The sequence below is a fragment of the Manis pentadactyla genome, chromosome 2 (genome assembly GCF_030020395.1).
Source record: "Manis pentadactyla isolate mManPen7 chromosome 2, mManPen7.hap1, whole genome shotgun sequence".
In the NCBI taxonomy this organism is placed as follows: Eukaryota; Metazoa; Chordata; class Mammalia; order Pholidota; family Manidae; genus Manis; species Manis pentadactyla.
The window spans coordinates 177,238,519-177,262,403 of record NC_080020.1 but is presented as its reverse complement, the minus strand read 5'-3'; the positions used below and the strand labels follow the sequence as shown (position 1 = coordinate 177,262,403).

At 38.8% G+C, this 23,885-nt stretch overlaps 1 protein-coding gene across 2 annotated transcripts in view; it reads right to left on the bottom strand.

Annotated features, from left to right (window-relative positions):
- Nucleotides 1-16,996, bottom strand: part of GFPT1 (glutamine--fructose-6-phosphate transaminase 1) — a 101,398-nt gene extending 84,402 nt beyond the window's left edge. For both annotated transcript variants that reach the window (XM_036908240.2, XM_036908241.2), the window contains exon 1: nucleotides 16,720-16,996. In XM_036908240.2, the coding sequence (XP_036764135.2) occupies nucleotides 16,720-16,981 (262 nt within the window). In that variant the 5' untranslated portion in view covers nucleotides 16,982-16,996. The remainder of the gene's footprint in view (nucleotides 1-16,719) is intronic.
- Nucleotides 16,997-23,885: the final 6,889 nt, after the last annotated feature.

Sequence of the window (23,885 nt, the reverse complement as noted above, 5' to 3'; positions counted from 1 at the left end):
TGCATACAGTAAAACAACAAATTTGACTGGATCTATACTGTTGGAACTCAACCAAGAATTAGGAGAAGTGCAAATTGTAGCGCTCCAAAATCTTACAACTACAGACTATTTACTGTTAAAAGAACATATGGGATGTGAACAGTGCCCAGGAATGGGTTGTTTTAATTTGTCTGATTTTTCTCAAACTATTCAAATTCAGTTAGATAATAACCATCATATCATTGATAAGTTTTCACAAATGCCTAGGGTGCCTAACTGGTTTTCTTGGTTTCACTGGAGATGGCTGGTAATTACAGGTATGCTTTGGTTATGTAACTATACTCCTATTATGTTAATGTGTGTGCGCAATTTAAGTAGTAGCTTAAAATATATACATGCTGAAGTTACTCTACAAGAAGATATGTCAAAGAAATAATCAATCTTCCCATGTTTTCTCCCGCCTGCTACTTCTATAGCTTTTCTTCTTCCTTCCTAATTACAACGAATTCTTAAATAGAATTCGTGCCTCATATCAAATTTACCGAGTATCATAACTCCTCCAAGTGGTAAAGATACCTCAAGACAAATGCTGGGCATAGAAGCCACAGGGCATAAATATGCAAAGAAATAAAAAGCTAACCATTTCAAACAATAAGGCTTCTCTCTCACTTACCAACTTAACATTTCCCTGTGTGGCCCCGGAAGATGACTGGTTAGCCAGAGACGGGTAAGATTCCTCAAGGGAGGAACAACCTAAGACAGGCACAGTCGCTGGGGGGTCATCAGGTGAGAAATTGGGGATCAACAGAGGTGAGGCTTAGAACCTCACCCCCCCTGTTCTGAGAGAAATCTTCTGCATATGTGGATGTTTTATTGCCCTTGTCTAGCTTGGATTAACACATAGTCTACAGGCACACACCTGATCATCTACATTTGCTCTCTTACAACACTAAACTATGTTTTCTACCTTTATGTTGTATCTACCTACCACTTCAGCATCTTATTAAAAATAATAAAGAGAGAAATGTGGTATCCACATATAAATCAAGTATAAAAATCAAATGTGTATTCATATTTGAACTGACTGTTTATAGTTCATAATGCATGAGCAAAACCAAAAGTTTCTGTGATGACTGCCCTTGTACTGTTCACCATGTAACTTATTCACTATGTAAGAATTTGTTCTCCATGTAAGAACTTGTTCGTTATGCTTCAGAAGATTGGAGACTGACGAAAATTAGGCTTGGGGTGGATTAATGATTGTGCATTGAGCATTGACTCCCCTATACAGAATTTTATTGTTGTTAACAACCATTTGATCAATAAAAATGAGAGATGCCCTAACAACAACAACCAAGAAAAAGTACACACTTCCAATTGTAAAATAAATAAGCAACCGGGATGTAATGTATAGCATAAGGAATATAGTCAAAATATTGTAACAACTTGGTATGGTGATAGCTGGTACTTAGAATTATCATGTATATAAATGTTGAATCACTGTGTTGTACACCTGAAACTAATGTAATGTAATACTGTGTGTCAACTACCCTTCAATAAAAAATAATTATCTAAAAAAAAAAAAAAAAAAAAAAAAAGAAAAAAAAAAAAAAAAAAAAAAAAAAGATTAGCATCCATAGCGGGGTGGGAGAAAGGGGAGGGCTGTACAACACAGAGAAGACAAGTAGTGATTCTACAACAGGTTGCTACGCTGATGGACAGTGACTGTAAAGGAGTATATAGGGGGGACCTGGTATAGGGGAGAGCCTAGTAAACAAAGTATTCGTCATGTAAGTGTAGATTAATGATTAAAAAAAAAAAATGCAGTTCCTATGTGGTGACCTCTAATGAGTCCTACACAAGGGTATAAAGGGCATATAAAAGTGTAGGCAAAGGGTCTGTTTGTGTTTATACAGAGGATCAAAGCCTAATTTGGCTACCCCGAAAATGAACTAAGAAACGATATGAAAGAGAACTTCCAACATCAGCACTCTCGGGAAGACTCATGCCAGAAGATGATCATCAAAAAACCCCAACAAAGATCCACGCACTGCTACAGCTGTAGATGCACTCATCCCACCAGCTCCTGGACTTGCCATGGGAATGAAGGAGATATCTAAGCTGGCCTGTGCATACAGTAAAACAACAAATTTGACTGGATCTATACTGTTGGAACTCAACCAAGAATTAGGAGAAGTGCAAATTGTAGCGCTCCAAAATCTTACAACTACAGACTATTTACTGTTAAAAGAACATATGGGATGTGAACAGTGCCCAGGAATGGGTTGTTTTAATTTGTCTGATTTCTCTCAGACTGTTCAAGTTCAGTTGGACAATATCCACCATATCATAGATAAGTTTTCACAAATGCCTAGGGTGCCTAACTGGTTTTCTTGGTTTCACTGGAGATGGCTGGTAATTACAGGTATGCTTTGGTTATGTAACTATACTCCTATTATGTTAATGTGTGTGCGCAATTTAAGTAGTAGCTTAAAATATATACATGCTGAAGTTACTCTACAAGAAGATATGTCAAAGAAATAATCAATCTTCCCATGTTTTCTCCCACCTGCTACTTCTATAGATTTTCTTCTTCCTTCCTAATTACAAAGAATTCTTAAATAGAATTCGTGCCTCATATCAAATTTACCGAGTATCATAACTCCTCCAAGTGGTAAAGATACCTCAAGACAAATGCTGGGCATAGAAGCCACAGGGCATAAATATGCAAAGAAATAAAAAGCTAACCATTTCAAACAATAAGGCTTCTCTCTCACTTACCAACTTAACATTTCCCTGTATGGCCCCGGAAGATGACTGGTTAGCCAGAGACGGGTAAGATTCCTCAAGGGAGGAACAACCTAAGACAGGCACAGTCGCAGGGGGGTCATCAGGTGAGAAATTGGGGATCAACAGAGGTGAGGCTTAGAACCTCACCCCCCCTGTTCTGAGAGAAATCTTCTGCATATGTGGATGTTTTATTGCCCTTGTCTAGCTTGGATTAACACATAGTCTACAGGCACACACCTGATCATCTACATTTGCTCTCTTACAACACTAAACTATGTTTTCTACCTTTATGTTGTATCTACCTACCACTTCAGCATCTTATTAAAAATAATAAAGAGAGAAATGTGGTATCCACATATAAATCAAGTATAAAAATCAAATGTGTATTCATATTTGAACTGACTGTTTATAGTTCATAATGCATGAGCAAAACCAAAAGTTTCTGTGATGACTGCCCTTGTACTGTTCACCATGTAACTTATTCACTATGTAAGAATTTGTTCTCCATGTAAGAACTTGTTTATTATGTCTCAGAAGATTGGAGACTGACGAAAATTAGGCTTGGGGTGGATTAATGATTGTGCATTGAGCATTGACTCCCCTATACAGAATTTTATTGTTGTTAACAACCATTTGATCAATAAATATGAGAGATGCCCTAACAACAACAACCAAAAAAAAGTACACACTTCCAATTGTAAAATAAATAAGTAACCGGGATGTAATGTATAGCATAAGGAATATAGTCAAAATATTGTAACAACTTGGTATGGTGATAGCTGGTACCTAGAATTATCATGTATATAAATGTTGAATCACTGTGTTGTACACCTGAAACTAATGTAATGTAATACTGTGTGTCAACTACCCTTCAATAAAAAATAATTATCTAAAAAAATAAAAAAAATAAAAAATAAAAAAATAAAAATAAAAAAAAAAAAAAGCAAATTGCTTTTATTTTTTTATTTTATTGCTTAACAGAATAAAAGCAAAGTAACATAAAATATGAGGACATTTTTCTCCAAAACTGTATTATCATCACACCTAACCAAATAATGCTCTAAGACCATCTAATACAATGTTCATGTTCAAATTTCCCTATTATTAAAAAAAAAAAAGTCTTCTATAAGCTGATTTGCTCATTCTTGAATATAATATAGGATCACACCTCACATTTGATTGTTACGCCTCAAAAGTCTCTCTGAATCCAGAATGGCCTCCCCAACTGCCCTGTTTTCCTCAGGACACTGACTTTTGACATTCCAGGGCCAATTTTCTTACTGAGTGTGTTATCTTCTGGCTGTGTCTTGTTTCCATATAGTGTAGTCTAACTAGTTTCTCTACTCCTTGTATTTCCTATAAACTGGACAATAGATCTAAAGGCTTGACTGAGTAGGTTAAAAATGGAAGGCAAGAATTATTTACATGTACGTTATCTATTTTATGTTGTGTTGGTCCCCTATTAGTGATACTAAGATTCATCACTGGTTTAAGGTAAAGATAATCAGATCACTTAGCCTTTAATTGTCTGAAAGCATCTTCAGACTACTTTCAGGGCTCTAAATACTGACAATACTGATTTTAAGACATTCATATTTTCTTTCCTTGTGGTCTATAATAAGGGTGCATTTCCCAATCAGTGGCATCTTAGGTGCAATGAAATAACATATATCATGCTCCAATTCAGAAACTGCTTTTTTCTTGATAGGAAGCACTATGATTATGCCTAATAATTACTGTCATTTTTTGGTTCACTGTTGGAACAAAGAAAAGGAAAAGGAAGAGTACTAAAACTCAAGCAACATTTCTCCTTACATAACTGGGTAGGAGCCAAAAGGAAGAAAAGGATGACACATGTAGAGAAATTTCCTAAGATCAAAGTAAAAGAGCTGGGAGAAGTAAAAAAAGGGATCAACCCAAGTCATTCCTGGTTAGGAAAAGGGCAGGTAAAAGAGAAGCTGGATCTATAAATTTTTTAGACTAGCTCCCTGACAAGACTGTTGACCCACAGCAGTCCACCGGTTGAGATTAGTGCATTATCTGTAAATACTGGGGTAGCTGGGAAAATATAATGACAAATAACCAATCAGGCATGCAGGGCATATTCACAAGGGAGGCATTCATAACACAAAACGGTGCTTTATTAGAGCAGAAATCACTAGAATGATCCCTATTTCAGGTCTTTCACTTGTTTTATCAACTCTTCTATAAACAGTTCTGCTTAAAGTAACTCTAACAACCTAAAAATCAATTCTCCACTGCTCTTCAGCAATTGCCCCAATACCACACAGTGTTGTATGAAGCACAGGTGATTTTCTGCTCCCAAATCAGCATGTCCTCCCAAAACCTAAGTTTTCTTATTAATGGAATATACTTAGAGTAATAGCTCCCTAACTGAAGTGGATCCTTGTACCTACAAGCATCATTCTCAGAAAATTGCAACTTAAATTCAATGATATAGAAACACTTATGAGCACCTTGCTTAACAAAATAATCAGACAACATGGATCATAGACTTGGCACACCTGGTTGAAAGCAATCCAGTTGTTAAGTAAAAACTATTAAAACTTCATTGAAATGAAAACCAAATACAACTTAGCTGACTAAGCAAATCGTTTAAGTTCCTATGCCTGGATGAATTTATGTCCTTTATGAATAAATTTTACTTTTACATATTTTTTCACTTGACAAGGTATTTTGAGACCTTAAACATTATAATTCATCAGTGATAAGTGTTCAGATTCATTGTCTAAATTTTTTACTTTCTGAATCAAAACCTATCTACAATGTCACTTAACTTTCATTAAATTTTTCTTATAATGCAAGTTACAATTAACTCATTAACATCGTTAGATTCAAATTCCACAAATCCTACAGAATTGTGATAATCTCCTCTATATACCTTCACACAGAGTAGATAACCACCATCACTCTCATACCAACTGTCCCAGTCCTTCAGCTATGAATTTTCCTATATACATGAACATCTAGATGTACATGGTTTTAGAAGGTGCATTTTTAAACACATAAATGTGATGACACTATATATACTGTTCCGTACTTTTTATTTTACTTAAGATGATGGAGATCTGTTTACGTCACTACACACACATCTACCCTATTCAATGGCTGCATACTACTCCATAATAGATTTATCTTATTTTACCTAACCATTTCCCTATTGAGTGAGGTTTTTCTAACTATTCGTAAATTGAAACAATGTTGCAACTAAAATTATAGCATCAACTAGATGCTTGTCAGAAATATATTCAACACCATAATTATTATGGAGGCACATTCTACAGGTAAGATTCCTTTAAAAGACGAAATATTACTTAAAATAATATTTTCTACAATCCTAAAAACAAAGAAAAAATTACATGGAGTGGACAATGAGGAATTTCAATTATTTGCATTTTTTTAATTATTTAAAATCTGCTTCCTTCTTATCTTTGGTAGATTTTCACTTTACAGAGTTGAAGCCTTGTGGAGAAAGTGAAGGTTCCTATGGCCAGAATTCTCACCTGGCCCTGGTCGGCTTGCTCAGTACACATGTGTGGGCAATACATTGTCACTGACTCTACATAAAGAGCTCCACCCAGTGCTCTAGATGGCTGCAGGAGAGCAGAGACTGGAGTGGTGGCAACTCCAAGGACAGATGGTTGCAGTGGGGGTAGAGAGGCCCAGTGGCAAAGACCCAGCTTGCTACATGCAGACTTGCTCTGACCGGGTGGGATTCTAGTGATAGGCCTGCCACTGCGGGAATAAAGTTGGGTATAACCCTTTCACCCCAAGAATGTTCCACCATCATTTTTTTTTCATCTCCACTGAATCCATAGTGAACTTGTCCGGGGCTGAAACCCATTAGCAAGACAAGCCTTTATATTTATTTTAATAGGATAATTAATGCTTTACAGACCCTCTTAACCTTCCTACTTGTTCCAACATGCCAAAGACTGTTCACCTGGGGACTCGCTGCAGATACGAGTACAGCCCATGGCAAGATTTACACCCTCTCTCCCAGATTTTCAAGGACCAGAGAAAGCTCATCGAATGCCCCAGGAACCACACGTTTTCCAAGACACAGCCCCTTCTCTCAGGGCAAACCCATTCCAGGGTGCCTAATCCTTCCATATAAATCCAAAATCGAAAAACACATTTCACATACTACTTCCCTGAAGTCAGCCTTTCCTCCTTGTAACTCTTTGATTAAGTGATTCCTCAACTTTGTAAATTCAGAACCTTTTGTTAACATCAATATATTTTGAGGATCCCACACAATGGTGCATTAATTTTTATTATCCAATGACCTGGAACAATTTTTATTCAATTTACAGACAATGCTTAAGAGTACGAATCAATCAATGGACACCCTTCAATAACTCCATAGCTTTTGGTCCAGAACTGCAGCTCTAGAATTCAACATTTCAACTCTATCTGGGACTTCATTCCACAATACTCTCTTTTATTGGTATATATGCCCTCCTCCTCAACACAAACTCAGGTCCTTCTGTCTTCATACAAGCAACTTCTCTAATGACTTATTTATACCACATGCAATTAACTTCTCTCTGCAGTTTTAAGCATGAATGACCTTTTTCTACTTTTGCAGACTTGGTCCAATACAATATACTATTTTGGAACTCTTCTGCCTCCACTCTTCTTTGGTTTCTTTTCCTGGCACTAAACCTTTCTGACAGTAGCTCTCAACCTATTTAAGACTCCATTCACTGTTGGGTAAATGCCATCAGTGGTATACCTCACAATGCAGTAATTCTCTCCTAGCTGGCACTATTCCTCAACATAAGAGTTCTGCTCCATTACCTGTAATTTTCCTGGCCTAACCAGTCACTGAATTTCTATTTATTCCTCTTGCTGTCTATAAAATGGCAATGAACAAAGTACGTGTATTATCACCTACACCTGTTGCATGTGTAGTCATTGTTTCCTTGAATCCAACAGCAATTCCTTGAAGGTAATTCCCTTATTTTAATCATCTCTCCAAAGAACAGAGCACCAAGCTTAAAGCCATCACTTCAAATACCTTCTAACACTTTGTAGGTATTTGAAATGTCAAAATCCCAAACCACAAGAGGAGAACACTATTTTGCAGGATGCTAAATAGGGATGGGATAAAAGAAACATTACTTAATTAAAAGTTCATGAAATACTAAATAAAGTTAACAGATTTATTTGTAGAACTTCATAGAGGAGTAGGATTAAAGATAGAGGTGTGAGAGGAGAGACAGAGGCTCCCTCCTAAAACCGGATACAATTAGAAAATTTAATTGGCACAACTAATCCTGAGACAGCAACAGGAAAGAGGGCGGCGTCAGACTGCACACACCTGGAGAAAAGAGCAGACCTCACCGAACGGGGTAACGTACCAGAGCTGTGGCTCCGTGGAGACAGGCACAGCAGCCAGGAGGCGGGGAACAGCTCTTTCCTCCCCTCAGGCACCAATACCGCTCCCCTGTGAACCCCGACATTGCTTCAGGGGCTGAGCAGCTCCAGAATAGAGCTTCTGGACACTAGAGGGCGCCATATACAAACATGAAACACCAAAGGAACTCTGTCCAGAGTAAAATTATTAATACAACTCCCGAGAAAGATTTAAATGATATGGACCTCGTGACTCTTCCTGAAAGGGAGTTCAAAATAAAAATCATCAACATTCTAATGGAGGTATGGAAAGACATCCAAGAACTCAGGAAAGAATTCAGGTCGGAGATCCAATCGCTGAAGAGCACGATGGAGGGTATTAAAAGCAGGTGGTATACAGTGAGGAGACAATAAAAGAAATAGAAAATAGAGAAGAGGAATACAAAGAAGCTGAGGCACAAAGAAAAAAGGATCTCTAAGAATGAAAGAATATTGAGAGAACTGTGTGACCAATCCAAGCAGAACAATATTCGCATTATAGGGATACCAGAAGAAGAAGAGAGAGAGAAACGGATAGAAATTGTCTTTGAGGAGGTAGTTGCTGAAGACTTCCCCAATCTGGGGAAAGAGATAGTCTCTCAGGCCATGGAGATCCACAGATCTCCCAACACAAGGGACCCAAGTAAGACAACACCAAGACATATAGTAATTAAAATGTGAAAGATCAAGGATAAGGACAGACTGCTAAAAGCAGCCAGAGAGAGAAATAAGATCACATACAAAGGAAAGCCTATCAGGCTAACATCAGACTTTTCAGCAGAAACCTTAAAGGCCAGAAGGTAGAGGCATGATGTATTTAATGACATGAAGCAGAAGGGCCTGGAACCAAGATTACATTATCCAGCAAGATTATCATTTAAATTTGAAGGAGGGATTAAACAATTTCCACATAAGCAAAAGCTGAAAGAATTTACCTCCCACAAACCATCTCTACAGCCTATTTTGGAGGGACTGCTATAGAAGGAAGTGTTCCTAAGGTTGAATAGCTGTCACCAGAGATAAGAAAACCACAGTGAAGAAAGCAGAACAGCTAATTACAAAGCAAAGGCAAAATTAAATTAAATATCCTCAAAGTCAATCACGGGATAGGCAAAAAGTACAGATTTGATACCTAACACATAAAGAATGAAGGAGGAAGAAAAAGGAGGAGAAATAGAAAAGAACCTTTAGATTGTGTTTGTAACAGCATACTAAGTGAGTTAAGTTAGACTCTTAGATAGCAAGGAAAGTAACCTGGAACCTTTGGTAACCACAAATCTAAAGCCTGAAATGGCAATAAGTACATACCTATCGATAATCACCCTAAATGTAAATGGACTGAATGCACCAATCAAAAGACACAGAGTAATAGAATAGATAAAAAAACAAGACCCATCTATATGCTGCTTACAAGAGACTCACCTTAAACCCAAAGACATACACAGACTAAAAGTCAAGGGATGAAAGAAGATATTTCATGCAAACAATAGGGAGAAAAAAGCAGGTGTTGCAGTACTAGTATCAGACAAAATAGACTTCAAAATAAAGATAGTAACAAGAGATAAAGAAGGACATTACATAATCATAAAGGGCTCAGTCCAACAAGAGGATATAACCATTCTAAATATATATGTACCCAACACAGGAGCCCCAGCATATGTGAAACAAATACTAACAGAACTAAAGGAGGAAATAGAATGCAATGCATTCATTTTAGGAGACTTCAACACACCATTCACTCCAAAGGACAAATCCACCAGACAGAAAATAAGTAAGGACACAGAGGCACTGAACAACACAATAGAACAGATGGACCTAATAGACATCTATAGAACTCTACACCCAAAAGCAACAGGATACACATTCTTCTCAAGTGCACATGGAACATTCTCCAGAATAGACCACATACTAGGCCACAAAAAGAGCCTCAGTAAATTCAAAAAGACGTAAATTCTACCAACCAACTTTTCAGACCACAAATGTATAAAACTAGAAATAAACTGTACCAAGAAAGCAAAAAGGCCCACAAACAGATGAAGGCTTTAACAACACACTCCTAAATAGTCAATGGATCAATGACCAAATTAAAATGGAGATCCAGCAATATATGGAAATAAATGACAACAACACAAAGCCCCAACTTCTGTGTGATGCAACGAAAGCAGTCTTAAGAGGAAAGTATATAGCAATCCAGGCATATTTAAAAAAGGAAGAACAAACCCAAATGAATAGTCTAACGTCAAAATTATCAAAATTGGAAAAAGAAGAACAAATGAGGCCTAAAGTCAGCAGAAGGATGGACATAATAAAGATCAGAGAAGAAATAAAGTTGAGAAGAATAAAACAATAGAAAAAAATCAATGAAACCAAGAGCTGGTTCTTTGAGAAAATAAACAAAATAGATAAGCCTCTAGCCAAACTTATTAAGTGAAAAAGAGAATCAACACACATCAACAGAATCAGAAATGAGAAAGGAAACATCACGAAGGACCCCACAGAAATACAAAGAATTATTAGAGACTACTATGAAAACCTATATGCTAAGAAGCTGGAAAACCTGGAAGAAATGGACAACCTTCTAGAAAAATACAACCTTCCAAGACTGACCAAGGAAGAAACACAAAATTTAAACAAACCAATTACCAGCAAAGAAATTGAAGTGGTAATCAAAAAACTACCCAAGAACAAAACCCCCGGGCCAGATGGATTTACCTCGGAATTTTATCAGACATACAGAGAAGATATAATTCCCACGCTCCTTAAAGTTTTCCAAACAATAGAAGAGGAGGGAATACTCCCAAACTCATTCTATGAAGCCAACATCACCCTAATACCAAAACCAGTCAAAGACCCCACCAAAAAAGAAAATTACAGACCAATATCCCTGATGAATGTAGATGCAAAAATACTCAACAAAATATTAGCAAATCGAATTCACAAATACATCAAAAGGATCATACACCAGGACAAAGTGGGATTCATCCCAGGGATGCAAGGATGCTACAACATCCGAAAATCCATCAACATCATCCACCATATAAACAAAAAGAAGGACAAAAACCACGTGATCACCTCCTTAGATGCTTAAAAAGCATTCGACAAAATTCAACATCCATTCATGATAAAAACTCTCAACCAAATGGGTATAGAGGGCAGGTACCTCAACATAATAAAGGCCATATATGATAAACCCACAGCCAATATCATACTGAACAGTGAAAAGCTGAAAGCTTTTCCTCTGAGATGGGGAACAAGACAGGGATGCCCACTATCCCCACAGTTATACAACATAGTACTGGAGGTCTTAGTCACGGCAATTAGACAAAACAAAGAAATACAAGGAATCCAGATTGGTAAAGAAGAAGTCAAACTGTCACTATTTGCAGATGACATGATATTGTACATAAAAAACCCTAAAGACTCCACTCCAAAACTACTAGAACTGATATCGGAATACAGCAAAGTTGCAGGACACAAAATTAACACACAGAAATCTGTGGCTTTCCTATACACTAACAATGAACTAATAGAAAGAGAAATCAGGAAAACAATTCCATTCACAATTGCATCAAAAAGAATAAAATACTTAGGAATAAACCTTACAAGGAAGTGAAAGACCTATACCCTGTAAACTATAAGACACTCTTAAGAGAAATTAAAGAGGACATTAACAAATGGAAACTCTTCCTATGCTCTTGGCTAGGAAGAATTGATATCGTCAAAATGGCCATCCTGCCCAAAGCAATATACAGATTTGATGCAATCCCTATCAAATTACCAACAACATTCTTCAACGAACTAGAACAAATAGTTCAAAAATTCATATGGAAACACCAAAGACCCCAAATAGCCAAAGCAATTCTGAGAAGGAAGAATAAAGCTGGGGGGATCTCACACCCCAACTTTAAGCTCTACTACAAAGCCACAGTAATCAAGACAGTTTGGTACTGGCACAAGAACAGAGCCACAGACCAGTGGAACAGAATAGGACCCCAGATACTAACCCAAACATTTATGGTCAATTAATATATGATAAAGGAGCCATGGACACACAATGGGGAAATGACAGTCTCTTCAACAGATGGTGCTGGCAAAACTGGACAGCTACATGTAAGAGAGTGAAACTGGATCACTGTCTAACCCCAAACACAAAAGTAAATTTGAAATGGATCAAAGACCTGAATTTAAGTTATAAAACCATAAAACTCTTAGAAAAAAACATAGGCAAAAATCTCTTGGACATAAACATGAGCGACTTCTTCATGAACATATCTCCCCGGGCAAGGGAAACAAAAGCAAAAATGAACAAGTGGGACTATATCAAGCTGAAAAGCTTCTGTACAGCAAAGGACACCATCAATAGAACAAAAAGGTACCCTACAGTATGGGAGAATATATTCATAAGTGACAGATCCGATAAACGGTTGACATCCAAAATATATAAAGAGTTCATGCACCTCAACAAACAAAAAGCAAATAATCCAATTAAAAAATGGGCAGAGGAGCTGATCAGACAGTTCTCCAAAGAAGAAATCAGATGGCCAACAGACACATGAAAAGATGCTCCATGTCGCTTGTCATCAGAGAAATGCAAATTAAAACCACAATGAGATATCACCTTACACCAGTAAGGATCGCCACCATCCAAAAGACAGACAACAAATGTTGGCGAGGTTGCGGAGAAAGGGGAACCCTCCTACAATGCTGGTGGGAATGCAAATTAGTTCAACCATTGTGGAAAGCAGTATGGAGGTTTCTCAAAAAGCTCAAAATAGAAATACCACTTGACCCAGGATTTCCACTTCCAGGAATTTACCCTTAGAATGCAGCACTCCAGTTTGAAAAAGACAGGTGCACCCCTATGTTTATCGCAGCACTATTTACAATAGCCAAGATATGGAAGCAACCTAAATGTTCATCAGTAGATGAATGGATAAAGAAGATGTGCTACATATACACAATGGAATATTATTCAGCCCTAAGAAAAAAGCAGATCCTACCATTTGCAAAAACATGGATGGAGCTAGAGCATATCATGCTCAGTGAAATAAGCCAGGCGGAGAAAGACAAGTACCAAATGATTTCACTCATATGTGGAGTATAAGAACAAAGAAAAACTGAAGGAACAAAACAGCAGCAGAATCACAGAACCCAAGAATGGACTAATGGTTACCAAAGGGAAAGGGACTGGGCAGGAGGGGTGGAAGGGAGGTATAAGGGCAGGGAAACAGAAAGGGGGCCTTATGATTAGCATATATAATGTAGGGGGGGGCGTAGGGAGGGATGTGCAACACAGAGAAGAGAAGTAGTGAGTCTACAGCACCTTACCATGCTGATGAACAGTGACTATAATGAGGTTTGTGGGGGGGGAGTTGGTGAAGGGGGCAGTCTAGTAACCATAATGTTCTTCATGTAATTGTAGATTAATGATAATAAAATGAGTAAAAAAAAAAAAAGAACTTCATGGAATCTTTAGTTTTCCCAATTGTGAATCTCCATGCGCAGAATTTCTCCAACTTGTGTGTATAAAACTCTTTTCTACCTTCTACTGCTCATTGCCAGCAGTATTAAATTCTCCCTTTCCAGGGAACACAATTGAGGAAATGCTTATTAAGCAATTAATTTTTTTCTTTCACAACTACTTTATATCCAGTATGACTTCTAAGGATAAGCTAACAGTACTGGTTTTATGGTTTATCCTAGCAGCCAGTCTCAGTATCCCTCAGTTACCCACAAAGCCATCAGACAATGTAATTACATAAAACTTTTAAGGATTCAAGTTCCAAAATACTTTTAAATAGCATGCCAATTACTACTTTTAAATATGACCTCATTTACAAAAGTTTCATTTATATACACCATCGGAGCAGAAGGGTATAACCCAATCTTCCAGGGATGGTGTCTAGAGGCATTCAGAATGGTCCAGTTTGACTTACTGTCATAGGCTATCCTACAATACAGCCTCTAACAAAACTAGGTTCTCCCATACCTCTGGTAATAGTATTGTTTACCTTTATACCAAGAAGGTTGGGGAAAACATGAAAATCACATGTGTTATGTGCCCAGGTCAACTCTGAGGTTTTTGTGCTGTGAGACCTAGTTCTTAAGCATTGTCTAAAATGAAAGAAACATGTCAGCAGGGCCTAGGGTGGTTGCAAGTCTGTAACAGGATCAACCATGCTTTCCTTACTGAGGAGAAGAAAATTGTGTTGAAGACACAAGTACAGAATCCAATAGCTAAATTTAAGTATGAAGCATTTTTTTGGTAATAAAAAAAAATCAGGAGAAAACAAAAGGGAACTCCATGTTTATAAAAAAAAAAAAACAGAAAAATTATTAAAAACTATGGGTAGCATAAATGACACTCACCAAAACCAAAAGTGGTACAAATAAGAAAGGACAAAATATATTCCAAAGAACCAAGAATAAGAAGATAAATCTGGAAAATAGATACACTGTTCTTCTCTGGGAAGTTTGTAACTGTCATTAGCTCACCGAAGGTCCCAAGAAGTCCTCCAATAAAAAATGCCAGTTCAGTATTGTCTAACCTGTTGCTTTCCAAATTTAACCACAGGAACTTTTTTTTTCTGATTTTAACAACCCAAAACAATCTGATAAACTTGGCAGTTTTATCAGCTATTTAAATGGAAAACACATTATCACAGAATTATCAGCCTTCACTTTTCTGTTTCAACATTTGCATGCTGAAACAATAATCCTTTAGAAAAACCTGAGTAGGCAGCAGGCAATCAGAAGGTAAATTTCTAAATTTTCCCATCTTAATTTCATTCCCACTCAATTTCTCTGCCTAGAAATTTTACTTCAATAATTAAGATGTGGGAGGAAAATCAAGACCGACTCTTGTTTTCTTTATCAGTTAACTTTCAAGGTTTATCTTAAGGAGTAAACAAATTCTGTACCCTACTCCTGGAATCATGCAAAACTCTGGTCTGAGTTAAAAGCCAGAACCTTGGAAATGTCTCCAACACCAGTTATTTATTCTTTATAACCCAACAGTTTCCTTAGCAGTAAACCCTGTGAGGTGGGGATGGTGGCTATAGGAAAAACTCCAAACATCTAGTCTCCACCCTAAAAGCCTCGCCCTTATCTGAACCTTTTCTAAACCAGATTTGAATTTTTTTCTTTTGTAATACTTCTAACTTTTTTTTTACCCCTGGAACAACATGATGAAATGACCTGCAACCAGAAAGCCAAGTACTTGACTAGACACACAATTCCTTGTTCAGGAACAGTTAATTACCACAGGAAGCACACTGGAGATTAACCAGTTTGCAAATTCACTACTTCACAGCTCCAAACTAAATTATGTGTTTCTGCAAAAACCACTCTACAAACAAGACATAGAAAAAGTATAACTGATTTTAAAGTCAGCTCTACTCTAATAATTTCAGCAAGCCATTTATAGGTGTTTCTGTTTTGGGGTGTGGTTTTTTTTTTGATCTGCTCTAAATTTAAATCTGCTCCACATTTTTCAGAAACTGAAATTAGCATAAAGTTAAATACAGGAAAAATTTACACTAATGAGTACAATCCACCTCCTGCTCAGTTCTTCCTGCAAAAGGCTAACAAAGAATTAAGTTTCCCGGATAGCTTCAATTCAGTTACAATCACACTTCCCTTTAAAAAGTGTTATTTCTTCCAGGGGTGTAAAATCAGTTGTAAATTTCAACAAGAAAGGTAAAACACAATTCTTTTTACTGACAAGGCCAAGTCAATACCAATTTTACAGCATATCAGTCATTTTAGATACAATTCTGTCACTCCCTTTTAATAACACTTTCAGGTAATATTAAAACGCCTGTCTCAAAGCATGCAATAATAGGGCTTAACTTTATGTTTTAACTGTTCTAGGTAAAACATTCATTAAATACTTTAGACCAGTATTTTTCATAAGTATTTTAAATGGGTGCGAGTGATAAATGATCGATGATCTACCGCCACAGTCACTTTCGGACCTCTGCCACCAGACGATAGGGTGTAAACCCGTTTACCAAGTTATTGATTAGCAATGGTTTCTGTTGAGACAGGGGTGGCAGGAAGTAGTAAGATCATGTGTAAAGCCATTCTCGTAGCTCTAGCTATAGTTGTATTTTCTGTTGGGCCTGCCCGAAATAGAGCAACTAAAAATAAATATTTTTTAAAAAATAAATCCTAGAATAATGCAAGATAAGTTCAAGAGACCTCACATGATGTTCCTTCCACAGGTTGCCTCACTCACCTGGTGGGCTCTTTTGAAGGCATCCCTCTCCACACCTCAATTCCCTCAGACGTCTCTCCTTTTTCAATACACATTTTTCTTCCCTCTAGGTTCCCTTCTCCGCGCGAAGCCGCCTCATTTGCCCCCAAAGTCCCCTGTAGGGCCCGCCCTCCTCTCAGGTGCCCTCCCAGGTGTACCCCCGCCCCCGCTCGCGCCCCCAGCACCCAGACTTCACTCTCCACACTCCCGCTCCCGCCGGCGCCTCACTTCAGCAACGCCCGCAACACGCCCCCCGACCGCGGTCCCCTTACCGCACATGATGCCGGACGCACAGTCCACACGGCGAACGCAGAGCAGCGGGCGAGGCCGGGAGCGCGCACACACGAGTCTCCGGGGCGATCGGCGGGCTTGGGAGCCAGGAGGACGCCGACACGACTCCCCAGGGTATGCGACTGCGGAGCCAACGCCAGCCTTCTCGGCCTCCCGGACTCGCCAGCAACTGCCACCGGGCTCCGCCCCTCGGCGCGCACCGCGCCGCCGCCGCCGCCTTCTGCAGGTCCCATTGGGTGTCATCCGCGCCGCTCACGCGCAGATCCCGCCTCCCCGCACCGCCCCCGGGCCCACGCAGGCGCTGGCCTGCTGGCAGCGGAGACGTGGCACTCGCCTGCGGCCGCATCCGCCTGTGGTTCCTGGAGCCGCCTGGCCGCCGGGCGAACAGCAGGAGGGACCGTGCCAACGGGGAGGAAGAAACTCGGTGGCAGGCAGAGAATGACGGAATGATAAGGAAAAAAGGAGGATGGGATTTTAGCCAAGCCAGGCGCCAAGTGCCGTCCAAGGCCCCAGGCTCCGGCACCCGACTAAGCGCGGAAAGAGAAGGAAGCAGGAGGCCTGAAAAGGGATCCTCTGGGGGCAAACAGACAAGTCAGGGTGGAAAAGGGTCATGAGGCTGAAGAAAATTACAAAGAACTGAATGAGGTGAGGGGAGCAAAGTACCAAAATTTTTGCCTGCAAAGTGCCACTGAGGTTTGGCCAGTCTCTGGTGGTAGGCAGGCAGTCAGTTCCTACTTAGGCTCAATGTAACGTGCTCGGCCTCTAAAAGCCCTGCGCACCCCATTATTCCCAAAACCATCCAATGCTTCCCTAACCCCCAATTTTTTTGCAGTAGACAGTTGGGAGAGAAAACGAAAGGCTCAACAATCCAACACCATAGGCTTAAAGGCTACTGGCCCAGACTTCCAACACCCACCTGAAAGGACTGTAGGAATTGCCTAGGTTTGACACCCTTACATTTGACTCATGAAAGATTCTGTGAATTAATGCACCTTTGCTGCCAAAAGAGACGTAATCAGAGAATGATGATGTTTCTGAGAATTTATTACCTGAGCATTTGGTTTACGGAGGTTCAAGTGGTATCTTCAGTCAAACGTAGATGGTTATCATAACTCAATTAATAGCTCTATACTAGAAAAAAATAAAAATTTGCATGGCATATAGAACATGGCAGGGACTTCTGACACCGGATGTCTGGTCTTAACCTCACATTACTGCTTTCCTCCTACTCCACCTTCCAGCCCTTGAAAGTCCAACACACATTAGCCAGTTTTCCAGCTGGACCAACATTCTCAAATCTTTTGCACACATTGATTACTGTTGGTGGAATCCCCACCTCACCCCTACTTAAATGCCAGCTCTTGGGGAAAACCTATTTTGTCTCCCCAGACAGACTTAAGGATGTGCATTAACCTTTCATTCTTTGAGCTTCCCCCTTTAAAGCAATATGCTTTGGTATTTTATTACTTTTTGTGTATTTCTCTCTAGGCTAAGTTTCTTGAGGCTAGAACAAGTCCTTGCATACCCAACACCTAGTATAAACCCTAGCACAAAGTAAAGGACCAAAAATGTTTTTGAATGAGTGAAAAAAAAGCCATATGTTCTTAGCAGAATTGACTTTCCATGGCTGGTTATATGAGAAAAAGGCTTTTCAGTTTTTTCTAGAGGGGAAGAAAAATGCCTTATCACTGGCCTCAAAAGAAGCTGGAATATATCATATTTAACATAATCAAGTTATTTCTAACTTGAAAGACCTTTAATATTTCAGGCCCTTAAATGGGTCCTTAAATCATGCAAAGTTAAAATAAACAGTGAGTTGTTACATAGACAACACATTTCTTAATTCAAGAGGCAAATTTCTCTGTAGATATACACCTTAAACATAGAACCCTCATCTAAGAGGTTCTGATAAGACCTCAGTGATACTGCCAAGAAGTCAAGGTATGGTTCCAATGTTTGAACAATACCTTTATGCACTGCAAGCAAACCTGGCACTGCCACAAAGAAAATGCCAGTAGTATCACCAGATTTATCATGCTTAAACTATAGTCTATTGAACCCGTTGCTTTTTTGTGCTGCTTGTTACTCCACCATGACTATCAGTTTGTCCTGTCCATCTGCATTCTACAGGTATTTTGGAAGGTGCTTATGCACCAGTGAAGAGGAAGAAACTTTGAAGGCCAGTATTTCCCCAACCCAACCTTAAACAAACTCACCAAACCCTCCACAACGAAGAGCCCTTTGTAACCACAAACCAGTCAAGACACTGACAAGGAAGAACTTTGTTTTATCTGATGGATATGGATACATCTATATGGAGCTTTGCCTTAGCTGGACCTTTGGGAACAAGGGCTGGAGGAGAAAATAAACGATCTATGAAGAACAGTGAACATCTGGGTCTAATTTAAACATCTAAGAAAATGGAAATGATTTTCTCTCCTGCAACGTTCTAAACTAACTAAGCTTAGAAAAAAGTAATGATGGTAAAGGATGTCATTCATCTTCTTTTCTGTAAGTCCATCCCTGTTTACAGATTAGTCCTATTAAATCTGATGGCTCTCAGTCTACTCCTTGCCATGCAGCCTGATGAGCCCTTGGGCCATCAGGGCTTCCAGTTGCCATTTCTAAAGAAATAGCTTTATCAGGTTTGTAAATGTCCCCTCCCCATGCTTGTAACTTTCTGTTATTCCCTATCTGAATTCCAATTATAAATAACACTAACATGATTAAAATAAAAAATGCCTAGGTACAAACATCCAAATATAAATAAGTCCTGGGGATGTATAGGATGGTGACTATATTTAGTAATAGTTAAATATATTTGAAAGTTGCTAAGAGAGTAGATAGATCTTTAAAGTTCTCATTACACTACAAAAAATTGATAATGTAGTGACAGATATTAATGAGACTATATATACTGATATCTATACATATATCAATCACTATATTGTACACTTGAAACTAATGTGTGTCAATTATTTCTCAATAAAAAAAATCCTGTGCATAACAAGAATATGGAGAGCAGAGGCATATATGTCCCACTTTTTAGGGAGTTTTGTGGAGAAATGTACCCCAGTGGATAGAGAAGATGGTGGTATATATAAAACAAAAAACAAAAAGCAAAAAACAGGTTGAGCCACTAAGGCCCATCAGACATTAGAAGAAATGAACACAAGAACAAATGGCACCAGCCAGGGCCTCAGAAAGACCCTTCAAATGAAACCCTTTGGTTCCACCAGTTCCCTAACTCATCCAATAAATCTTCACTCGAGTGACCTTCCAGAAATACAAATCTGATCCTGTTTCTTCCTGCTTTCAATACAGGGGTAGCCTTCACCTGCAGAACTATGTCCAGACACCAATGTACACAACACACATGGTTAGTCATGATCTCATTCCTGCCAGTTGTGTTAGCATCATTTCCCACCACTCTATTCAAGTCCCCTGGTCTAGCTATCCTGAACTACTACTGTCAGTTCCCTAAAAAAGGACTTGCGATCTCAAACTTTTCCATCTTTTTTGCATTTGTCTTTTTTGAAAAAAGCATTAACAAGGGAACCAGATGTTAAATAGTTAGGGCTTGACTATAGAGGACAAGTCACAAAATGGGATTTTAAAGGAACCAGAAAGTTCCCTTGCCTAAAATTACCTTCACTCCTTACATTTCCTAAACTCCACCTGTACATGTGTTACGCAGAACACATCCCCCTCCCCCAAGAGATCTACATTGTCATTATCATCTATAGTGAAACTATAGGGTTACTTTTCACTTGGGTACCAGATGTGAAAGGTCACTGAGGAAATGCAAGTTTTGATGGGATAGGACAAAAGACTGACCCCCTTGGAGCAAGAAAGAATTGTCCAGCAGTCAGCCTTTGGACTTGAACTATAAACACCAGCTCATCCCTTGTTCTCCAGCCTGACAGACCACCCTGCAGATTTTGGACTTGCCAGTCTCCATAATTGCATGAGCCAATTTTTTAAAACAAATGTTTCTTTCAATCTCTCTCTCTGTATATATGTGCGTGTGTGTATACATAATTACTAATATTAGTAATATACTACTAACATGTTTATATACATATATATCCTATACATACATATATATTCTATATATACATGGTTATGTTTCTCTGGAGAACCTTAATATTATCTACTTAGTGTTGATCTTACAGATTTCCTCAATGGTGAATATATTTATTTACATTTCTAGAGGATATAACTTTCAATGACATAACAAAAATACACCCAAACTAGCCAAAAAAGGGGATTTATTGACTAATGTAATTGGAAAGGACAGGGATACAGCTTCAGGCCCATCTATATCTAAAGACACAAACAATGTTATCAGAAATCTGATTCTCTATCTTAATGCACAGGGAAATGACCCTCAAACAGCTCTGAAATCACATCTTAGCAGCTTGTAGTTGAAGGAAAAGCTATTCCTGTATTTCAATTCTGTATATTCTAGGCAGGGATTTTGGTCAGTCCAGTGTGACATATGCCCCACTCCTGTGGCAAAGAGGACAAGCCATGGTGATTGGACAGTTCCATGAGTCACAGTCCTTTTCTTTAAAGGAAATGGGAAGGTGTCGTAAAAGAATGGAGAAACACCAAGGAGACACATGTCCATGATCAGGTGAGAGGCCTTGAATAACCCACCAGGAAACCTCAGGCTTGAGAACAAAGGATGCTGACGCCAACTAGAATACACTCCTCAGTACTCCTCTTTAGGGTGCCTCCAAATTCTCCCAGTAGGCAGAACCTGGGGCAGAGTTTTCCAGTTCTGCTAGAAAGAAATCATCAACAATTGGATATCATGAGATTAACTGGCCCTCTGTACTATTTCTGTGCTGCAGGTTGTGATCAGAGCCAGAATAGAGGTGGACCACTCAGGGAGCTGCCTAGAGCTGAATGATCACTAGAAATGGAAGGTGACAGGAAAAATACTCTTTCTTTGAGTGGATACAAAAGTCATTTGTGCACAACCTATAAGCACCCTACTGAGTTATCATAGAGATAACTCTGATGTGGGGCAATAGTGTATAAAACTGGGTTTTCCTGAAGGGATATAAATTCCTACTTAACTGGAGAGCAGCTAGCTTTGTATTCCTGCATTAAAAAATGGACATACATGCACATACCACTGCCTTGGCCCATTTTGGTCTGGAGCAAATAAAACATTTCTATCCACTGGAAAACAGCACCAGTGAAGGCAGGAAATTCTCTCCTCCCTCAGGTAGGAATACTCAGGAGAGGCAGGTTGGGTCCAATTGCCTCAAGGCAAAATGGTGTAGCAACAATGTGCACAGGCTCAGCAGCCATAATGTCAGGGTTCTGGTTCCTGGACTTTCCACTTAAGTTTATGACAGTGGAACGTACTTTTTCTTCCCATGCCTCCTGGGGACAATAACAGTTATGCATCTCATAGAATTAAATGACTTCATAAATCTTTTAAGATGCTTACAATAGTGTTTGCTACATCGTGAATGCTCAATGAAAGTTTGTTATTTTTGTATATTTTGCTCCTTACCATTTTGTATAGGGCTTCATCTAATTTTGGTTAGTAAAAAAATCTTCCAAGTGCTTGGCTTACTCTTGGCCAGTAATACTAGTTTCAAATAGCTATTGAAATGTTCTATATTTATAGTGTCTTCAAGAATATTTCACGTAAAAAGATGTATTTTGGGGTGTTAATTTGTTTGTTTTAGCTAAACACAACTAATAGTAAATTATTATTTTCTTCCTTTGGGACTATACAGGAGAAAATTAAGTATAATCTAAATATTCAAAAATAAAAACCATTATCTGATTTAACTACAACTTCTAAATAAATCTTTGATAGAAAAAATGGCTCAATTAAAAAAATGTTTATATTTCTTTTTATGGTCAACATTTGACACTGTCTGCTACAAATAAAAAAGCAGCAAAATTATTTACCAAGTCCTCTATGATCTGCCAGGTTCTTTTGTTAGAAGGCAATCAGCTTCGAGTGACAGAGTACCTGACAACAGTCACTGTAACAAGAAACCTTTTATCTCACATGACACTTGGAAAATGGGTGGTTCCTAGGCTGGTGCAAAGGTTAATAATGTCCTCAAGGATCCAGGACCTTTTTTTCCTTGCTCTTTGCCATTCTGAGTAGATTGGCTTTTCATCATGATTATAAGCTGACTGCTATAACCTTGGACACTAAGTCTTCATTCTACAGTGAACCAAGCAGGAAGGAAAGGAATGGGTAAGAAAAGAGCCATGTTTACAGAGATTTGCTGTCTGTCAATCAGAGAAGAAAACCTTTCTAAAACACACCAGTACTTTCTCTCTTAACTCACTGCCCAGAACTGGGTCATATGTCCACACCTAAACTAATGACTGACAAAGAGAAAAGTAGTTGAAATGACTGGTTTAGACTAGTTATAATTTATCCTCTGGGAATGAGATAGGACCAACCTTCCCTGGGCACATTGCAATCAAACAATTGAGGGCCTCTCTCTGAAGCAAGGGTGTTGGGTAGGCAACCAAGAGCTTGTGCAGCTCTCCATACTGTCCACTGCCTACTTCTGCACCATTTCCAGCTAAGCACTTCTTTACACTCAAGCCACACTTAGCTTCTTGCAGTTCCCAAATACATTTCCCAGCTTCCAGCTGCTGTTTATACTGCTCTGTATGTCTAGTGTTCTTCCCCATCTTTCCTTCTTGTTCATGGCTGCTCCCTTTTCTGGAAAAATCCAATACCTTGGCCTATCAGGTCCATGATTTCCTCTTCCAATGATCTAAACCCCTAATCACCTTGGCCACTTATTTCATGGCCATACCCAAAACTTGTCATTAACTGAATCTCCTCCAGCATCTTAATTTCCTGTATGTTCAGCTAAAGAACAGGCTAATGTGCCTAAGTTACAAAGCAATTCCCAGTCTAACCTGAATGCATCTGTAATAGCTCAGGGAACAAATTCTGCAAATCTGCTGTCTAGTTCTGTGAAACAGAGGACAAAAATAAAAACTTTAATCCCCACCCAGCACCCACCACTGCTGGAGTTCTGTTCCCATCCCTTTTTTAAACTTTTGGGGACCAGAATTCCAAGGATGCAATGTAACACTGCTATTTCACTATCTTTCCTTTCCTGAGATTGTCTGTGAACTACTG